General features: G+C 33.0%; 1 protein-coding gene across 1 annotated transcript; it reads right to left on the bottom strand.

The window, feature by feature from the left end:
• Positions 1–5,110: 5,110 nt before the first annotated feature.
• HELRODRAFT_62073 (hypothetical protein) lies at positions 5,111–5,989 on the bottom strand (the record flags this gene model as incomplete). Its single annotated transcript, XM_009011639.1, has 2 exons — positions 5,111–5,343; positions 5,776–5,989. Coding segments are annotated over 2 exons (447 nt in total), but the record flags the coding sequence as incomplete, so codon positions are not given.
• Positions 5,990–9,436: the final 3,447 nt, after the last annotated feature.

Raw genomic sequence — 9,436 nt, 5'->3', positions numbered from 1 at the left:
ACAAGACATTAAAAATAACTGAGTCTAAAATTTTGGCGTTGGAGTAGAAGCGAACTGCCACCAAAACGCCTGTGTGGTAGCGGTAGTCATTGGCGGTAGAATCTTTGTGGATGGTGGTGGTAGTGGTGGTGTAGTTGGAGCTATCGATGGTTGAAATGTAGATGCAAGGTTTGTCTGGAGCTTAGTGGATGAAAATGGTAGAAAAGGTGTAAAGGGCAGGCTGTAGGTTGTGGCCATGGTCGGCTGGAAGAGGGCCATGGTTGGTCTAATAGTGGACGCTACATTTGTTTGAAGCTTTGTGAATAAAAATGACGAAGGTGTGGTTGAAGGTAGGTCGTAAATTGTGGATGTGGTCGGCAGGAACATTGTGGTCCTTCTTGGAGTGGGGGTTTCTCCTAGGTTGTATGTTGTGGGTGCCGGCAAACTTGGCACGGTGGTAAAATTCTCCCTTGCTTCTGTTAGTGTTACATTTGGGAATGTGTGATTGTGACCGTGATGGTGTAATGGTTAAGGTGTTTGGCACTGACGACGCAGCGATCGGGTTTGACAGCATGGAGATTCATGACTACCACATGCAATGTATGTGGTGCGCAGATTCACATGTCTGCGTTTCTTGTTGATACGTATAAAAAATACGTTAAGATTGTGGGCATGGATGTTTAAAGTGATGTAGATGATGAAAATGTTGATGAGAAAAATCTTGATGATGAAAATGTTGATGATGAAAATATTTATGATGACCGTATGAAAATATTTCATTTTTATTAGGAAAATGATGATAGCATATATGATCAATATTTTTTATAAATATTTCAAAAAATGTATTTATTACTTTTATTAAAATTTTATTTCAAATTGAAGAATACTAACCAATCAAGAATACTAACCATACAAGAGCTGGGCGGCGTATATATCGTCTGCTTGTAGTGAAGTAACTCCCTGGGTTATAAAGTAGGGATACATGACGGCCTGCAAAACATCTGAGTGGGCCAGCCCTATTAAGTGTCCAATCTCGTGCAGGGCTACCTGGGTCACGTTGTATGCTAGAAGGGGTAAAAAAGGGATAAAATGGTTTTGATGTCTTTGAATTCAGTGATTATTTTATAAGTATTGTATCTAAGGCTTTGAAAAAAATCCCTACCTCGAGTGCGATGATCAATTTTCACACGTTGATTAAAGTTAAAGAGTTTTAGTTAAGCTTGGGAAAGAATTTGACGCTCACCCAAAAATTTTTTATTAATCATCAGAAATTTTTTACTTGGGATGCATCCGATGCTCATTTAACGCAAATTTTTGGCTAATGTCTTAAGAAGAACTTTTAAACTCTTGTCAAAATTTTGATGTTTTATTATGCCCTGGTCAGTTCTAACGCAAATTTTTGACTAGGGCTCTAAAAACATTCAAAATTAAGCAAAAGAAAACAAAAAACAGAGACGATAAAACTAAAACGAACTATCAGGGACTGCCCCAGACGACCATGAGACGGCATCGTTGTAGTGGATGTACCCCCCAGTTGGATAGGCGGCGTGGGCCAGCTGGGCTATAACCGTCCCAAAACTGTAGCCATCACCGTGATCCCCACTGTAGAACGCAACCACTATGTTGGAGCTTGTGTTGTCGGTTTTGTAGAAATCCAATCTAATCACTGAACTCCAAGCCTGTTTGAGATTTAAAATCTCTATTCATAATTTCAGTAGCCTGGTGGTTAACTCGTCTGGCACTGCTGACGTCGTGACCGGGTTCGAACGCACCGAGTTCGCGCGTTTATCACGTGACATATCCGTAGGTGGTGGCAGAGGTACGTGTTTGTTATTTATATTTTTGAAAGACAAAACCACAACAACAACAGCAACAACAATAATAATAATAATAATAACAATAATAACAAATAATAAAAACAACTTTGAAAGCAGATGCCAGAGCGTTATTGATGTCTGTCGGCAGTTTCAAATCATTGTAGGTTTTGGGATAGGTCAGTATTCTATAGCTAAGCTTAAAGGTGTTTGGCCATTTACCTGTTTAGTGATGATGTTGTTGCTGCTGCTGCTGCTGCTGATGATGATGATGATGATGATGATGATGAGGAAGATGATGATGATGATGAGGAAGATGATGATAATGATGACGTCAACGACGATGACGTCATCATCGTCGGCATCATCACACTCACTTCCGGAAAGTACATATCTCTTGTTTCGACGGACTCTGTTATTATTATTATTATTATTATTATTATTATTCGCGATGATATCTGGCATGGGGCACCGCGGCTTACTCATCTTATCCAGGGTCCAACTGTCCAACTGTCCTGTTGCAATAATAATAATAATAATAATAACGGAGAAAGGGAAAAGAAAGAGAGGAGAGAGAGAAAGAGAGAAAGATTTGGTAATATGTTAATATTCGTTACCTGTCTCTTTTAGCCCATTATATTTTTGGAATCTTCTTAATGATTCACTTATGTCGAAATTATCAGTATATGTAGGTAATTTATTTTTGTTGTTGTTGTTGTTGTTGTTGTTGTTGTTGTTGTTGTGGTAGCCGTATTTCGTTAAAAATTCCTGTTTTTATAAAGACCATTGTCACCATCATAATCACCAACAACAACGTCGTCGTCGTCGTCATCATCATCATAGTCGTCATCATCATTATCATCAACATCATTATTATTATATTATTATCATCACCAACACTGACTTACCTGGGCAGTTTGTCGTTGTTGTTGTTGTGTTGTTAATTTGGAAATTGGGATTTGTAAGGTCCGTTCAATAAACAACAGTAACAACAATAACGTCATCATCATCAACAAATATTTTGCCATTTTATATGTATGTATGTGTGTGTGTGTTTGTGTTTGTGTATATGTCTATATGTATGTGCGTGTGTATGTGTGTGCTTGTGTGTGTACGTGAGTATGTCTACAAAACAGCAATGTCAGTTTGCTAATAACTGGAATTTAACCATTCAATTAATTAAATTAATTAATTATTTTAATTAATTAAGCAGTAGTAGTAGTATATTAGTACTTCACTTATTTATTTATAATTATAAGAGTACCGTATTTCAATTATACATTTGTAGTGATAACGCAGTACTAATTAATTGACAATAGTTAATTAATTAATTAATTAATTAATAAGGGTAATTAATTAATTGATTAACTAACTATTGTCAATTAATTAGTTAATTAATTAATTAATTAATTAATTAATTAATTAATTAATTAATTAATTAATTAATTAATTAATTAATTAATTAATTAACAGTAAGACAATGTATATTTTTAAACAGCTTCCCAACTAGCAGTTAAATTTAGTTCGTTTGAACGTGCTATTTAAATTAGGTTATCTCTATGTAGTTTAGTTTTACTCTGACACCTAGACTACTTACTTACTTATGATAGTATTCAACATTGTACTCCTGTAATAGAGTTAGAGCTAGTATTTTACTGTGACTGTATATATCTAGGTAACTCTATAGAGTTAGTATTTAGTATTTGTTTGTAGCTTAGGTATGTAGTATATATTTGAGTAATACTTTAGCATGTTGTATTGTATTAGTCTGCTCATTGTTCTTACAGACTATAAGTAGTGATTATGTAATGGGGATTTTTATTTTAGCGTAGGAATGTCATTCTTTTAATTACTATTATTATTATTTATTAATATTATTATTATTATTTCATTAACGCTATATTATTTTATATCATCTATTTTATTCATTATTATTATTATTATTATTTATTAATATTATTATATAGAAGTTAAACAATTGTTTGTAGTTAAGGTATGTGGTTAGGAGATTTCTAATGAGTTATCTTTCAGGCTGTACCAATGTGAAGATGTCTTGTTGTGCCACGTATTTAGGGGAAATTTTCCGAAAGATTTTATACGTTTGGAATTAGTATAGTTAATGTTAAGGTGTGTTTGTTTGTATTTGCGTTGCTGTTTGTTTGTGTGGCTGTTTGCTTGTGTTTTTGTATGTTTTTTTGTGTTGTTGTATGTATGCTTGTGTTGTTATTTTGTTTTTGTGGTGTGTTTGTGTTGTATGTTTGTTTGTGTTGTATGTTTGTTTGTGTTGTATGCTTGTTTGTGTTGTTGTTTGTTTGTGTGGTTCTTTACTAGAAGCCAGCGTAAAAATATGAAAATTTGAATTTACAAAAATGTCTCCCTCTCTCCTTAACTAAAAATTTCTAAATCGGCAATTGAATTTACTCAAGTCAGAGTTTGAATCCATAGACATATAAATTCGTTTTTGTATCTATGTTTTTTTTCATCTTTATTGGTTTATAATTTGCGATTGTTTCAGTTGTGTCTGTGTATATTTGTTGTTTGTATGCACGAGATGTCGTTTGATCGTTCGTTTGTTTGTTTGTTCTTACGTATGTGTGTATGTGAGCAATTTCTTCACTTTCAAAACCAAAAACCGCATGATCAACTTGCGAAGTATTTTATTCTAATGAATATGAACATTCAAAACGTTTGAAACAATAAGCAAGTAATCAACTTTGAAAATAATGGTAATAACAAAAAAATAATAAAAATATAATATAAAATTCGTGAATGTCTTATCAAAACATCACTTGCATGAATTTAAAAAATAAAATTTTTCCTTTCTTGTTTGTAGTTGAGAAAATAAGCCACAAAACTGAAAAAAAAATAGAGAGAGAAAGAGGAAAGAGAGAGAGAGACAAGAGAGAGAGAGAGAGAGAGAGAGAAAGAAAAAGAGAAAGAAAAAGAGAAAGATGGAGAGAAAGAGATAGAGAGAAAAAGAGCGAATAGAGATGGAAGGACAAAATTAATTTATTTCCAATTTCTATTTCTACCACCTTTTCTTTTTTGCGTTGTTCCAATTGGAAGATACCTAATAGTAGTAGTAGTAGTAGTGGTTGTGGTAGTAGTGGGGTTGTCGTTTCGGACGGTTGATGGCTGGTTGTTTTGTTGTCTCGGGTCTGTGATTGGTTTGATAATTTAAGGTGATAACGTGAGTGAGTGACTATCACAGTGTAGCTGTTTGTGACCAGTTGAAAATTTTAATACAATTTTAAAAAGTTTTTTCAGATTTGGCAAAAGTATTATTACTCTTATTATTCCAATACTTTTCCTAAATTTCAAAAAATTTCAAAAATTGTTAAATTTTTTATGAAATAAGTGCAGCTGTACTTAAGATAAGTGCAATGATACTTACTAAAGAGTTTTAAAGCCCCTTTTATGTCGTCAGGGTGTAGTGTAAAATTCTTCTGAAATGAATAGTAAGGAAACATGACCGCACCTTTGACATTGGAATGACCTAACCCAATTAGGTGACCTATTTCGTGGGTGGCTACTTGACGGAGATTTATAGCTGGAATGAAAAAAAAAACAATTCATTAAATTATATTTATTTCCGCCAGAGCAAAATCAGTATTCAAACGTCTATCTGTGTCTGTCTAACAGTGTTATTAGTGCGCCTGATCGTGCTATTGCAATGACTGGGTTCGAATACAAAGAGATCCCCGCCTATCATGTGCAATGTGCATGATGCGTGGTTTGCACGCGTATTCATATACGCTGTGTGTGATTGTCGTTGAAACCTCTGAAGCAAACGCAAAAGAGAGAGAGTAACCTTTTTTTTAACCTTTAATCATACAATGACAATCACGACGCAACGACTTTTGAAGCCTTAGTTGCCTAGTTTTCCAAGGCGTATCTACTACGAACGAATGTTTTAAACCTCCATTTAACAGTTTTGAGTTTTCATGAAATTAAAACAAAAACCAAAATTTAAAAACTCAACTGTTGTTGTTGTTCGAAGTTTTTGAAGACCACTTCTCAGCATTATCGAAATGCATCCTGCCATCCGTCGGGAAAAAAGTGTGCGCTAAAACATGACCTTGACCATCAAAAGGGTCACTATCACCATGATAGCCATCGTAGAATCCTATCCTAATTGGACTCTGGCCCGAGGTTTTGTAAAAGTCCAACTGGATAACTGAGCTCCAATCCTGAATGATGGTGTGGTTGGCTGATTGGTTAATTTACTGACTGGAAAATAATTTTACAGATCAAATCTCACGTAGGAGAAAATATTTTTGATTATTTGTTCAAGATTTATGATTTATTTACGGCTGGATTTATGTTTGCCAATCCGACAGAGTCTGGCGTTATTCGCATTTGTAAGTGTTAGCTGCAAGAAGGAGTGGCCACTTTGTTACTATCTACATCTTAGATTGCATCCAGACATTGGTTCATTCGAACGAAGAGCTCAGCTCGGAAAATTGTAAATAAAATAAAATGAACTTCTAGTTCACAATGCCTTTGTCAAATCCTGTAATAGCCCTAATACATATACACCAGCAAACATACATACAATCAAATACAAACAAAAAAAACTAACTAACTAACTATTTAACTAACTAACTAATTAACTAACTAACTAACAAACAAATACACACACACAAACAAACGAATATACAAACAAACATTAAATGCAATGGCAAGAGCAGTATTAACGTCTGCTGGGTTGTTCAGGTCAAATGTCTTCGATGGATACTGGAGTATCTTGTAGGAGAGACTGACCGTGTTCTTAGGCCATGTTGCTGAATGGCGAAAAAACAACAACAACAATAATAAGAATAATAATAACAATTGAAATAATAATAAAAATATAATATTAATAATTATTAATTAAAATTATTATTGATTTTATCATTATGCGTACTTCCGAATAGAGCATATCTTTTTTTCCGACGGCCACCTTTATTATTTTTATTATTGCTGTTGTTGTTGTTGTTGTTGATGTTGTTGTTGCTTGCCTGTATTACATCGGGATATGAACAGCGGAGTTTAGCCATCTGAGCGACTGTCGCATCGTCCAGTAAGCCTTGTTTTTTTTTATTATTGTCAATTAAGTATGAGCAGTAATTATGATTATTAATTATAATTATAATTAAAAAAAATTATGGTTGTTCATAATTTTTAATTTGTCTAATTACTTACTTACCTGTTACTCTGAGACCGGTAAACCTTTGGAAATCTTCAAGAGAGCTACTTATGTCTTCAGTGTATTCCGCTAAGTTGATGTTGTTGTTGTTGTTATTGTTGTTGTTGCTGTTGTGGTAGCCATATTTTTCCAGATATTTCTGCGTTAATTTTGTTGGAACTGATATTTACAGTTGTTTAAACATAATTATAATCGTTGTCATCGTCAGTTTCGTCATAAGTTTATTATCATCCTCTACATCGGCATCATCATTATCGTTGCTATCACAATCATCATCACCTACATTGACGTCATCACCATCATCATCGTCGTCGTCGTCGTTATCATCATCACCCTTTTCCTTCTCCTCATTTCCCTCATCATCTTTATCTCCATCATCATCTTCATCATCTTCATCATCCTCATCATCTTCATCATCATCATCCTCATCATCATCATCATCACCATCGACCCACTCGAGCGGCTTGATGCTTCTTCGCAGCGGCCAAATCGAAAATGGAAGCTTGGAGTGACCTTTCTGTAAACACCACCAACAACAGCCATAATGATAATAATGATTTTACCGCCATCTTCTTTTTATTACTATTAACATTATTATTATTATTAATATTTTTCTTCTTCCTCTTGATCTAATAACCTACAATGAAAAAATGTCTTTATCTCATAATGCTTTACATACAGTACACACGCGTATGTTGTATGGATATCCCGCTGTTTCTATTGCAACTTTTGTACTACTACTTAGGCACATAAATCTTACGTCTCATTTATCGCTAATGTTGGCGTAATTATTATTATTATTATTATTATTATTATTGTTGTTGTTGTTATTATTGTTAGTAATAGTAATAATAGTAGTGGTAGTAGTAGTAGTGGTGGTAGTAGTAATAGTAGCAGCAGTTTTAGTAGCAGCAGCAGTAGTAATAGAAGTAGTAGTAATTGCCTTAAGCGGCTGTAGCAGTTGTAGTAGTAGTAGTAGCAGCAGTAGTAGTTCTAGTATTATAATTAATTATTATAATTAATAATATTACTTATATTAATTATGAAGTATTTTATGTTACGCTGAGGCAAATAAACTTCATATGTATAATTAAAGTTTGCTTTCTTATAAGAATAAGAACTAATAACTAGTAGTAACTAGTTCATTAATTATACAATTAACTAATTAATTAGTTGTGTGAATAATGGATTGACTGAATAACTGGTTGATTAATTAATTAATTTAAATTAATCAATTAATTAATTTTTATATGTATGTATGTATGTGTATATATTATTTCTTCTTCTTACCTTTGTCGTTCGAAATTGACACAAAATGCAATTGCTTAGCATAGTATGGCACTTAAGTACTTTGTTGCTATTATTATAATTGTAGTAGTTGTTGTTGTTATTATCATTATTATTGTTTTTAATGTTATTTGTGTTGTTGTTGTTGTCGTTACTTTTATTATTGTTGTTGTTCAGTTGTTTTAAGTCGTGCTTATGATATTTGAATGCGAACGTACCGGCCTATGTTTGGCTCAGTGAACTGCACAAATGAGAATATCATGAGACAATTATTGTTTTTCTAAAAGTGTTTGTATTTGTTTGTTTGTTTGTTTGTTTGTTTGTTTGTTTGTTTGTTTGTTAGGGTCTTTGAATGATTGCGTCTGTGTTGATGATGGTGCTGATGATGATAGTGATGACGATAATGATGTTTTAATGATGATGATGATGATGATGATGATGATGTTTTAATGATGATGATGACGATGGTAATGGTGATGATTATGATGGTGGTGGTGATGATGATGGCAATGATGGTGGTGATGATGATAATGATGCGGAGGATTTTAATATCTAGTAGTAATAATGAGTTGGATGTGATGTGACTGTACACATTCATGCATACACACTCATACATACACATACACACACACACACACACAAGCAACTGAAAAAACACACACACACAAACACACACAAACAAACATACATACATGTATACATACAACGCTCGAACATATCTTCAATTTGTCCTGCATGATTACGAACGTCACGAGTTAACTAGGAACAACAGAAAGTAATAACAACAAAAATAACATCAACAACAACATCAACAATAACATTCACAACAATAGCAACAATAACAGCATCAAAAAACAACATCAACAACAACAATAACAAATTAGTCACCTAGATGAATGAGTCAAATAGTCTTGAGAGAAATCATTAATATTATTATTCCAATTATAATATTATTATTAATAATATAGCTGTTATTATTGTTGTTATTATTGTTGGTATTATTCCAATTATAATATTATTATTAATATTATAATTGTTATTATTGTTATTATTACTACTATTACTATTATTGTTGTAATTACAGTCACGTAAAGCAGAAATTTGTTTCTAATACGGTTTTTGAGAAAATTTTCAAGTCACGTAATGTTATGTTTTGTTATTATTATTA

Source organism: Helobdella robusta (genome assembly GCF_000326865.2).
Source record: "Helobdella robusta unplaced genomic scaffold HELROscaffold_1, whole genome shotgun sequence".
Taxonomy (NCBI): domain Eukaryota; kingdom Metazoa; phylum Annelida; class Clitellata; order Rhynchobdellida; family Glossiphoniidae; genus Helobdella; species Helobdella robusta.
This window is presented reverse-complemented; position numbering and strand designations above follow the sequence as displayed.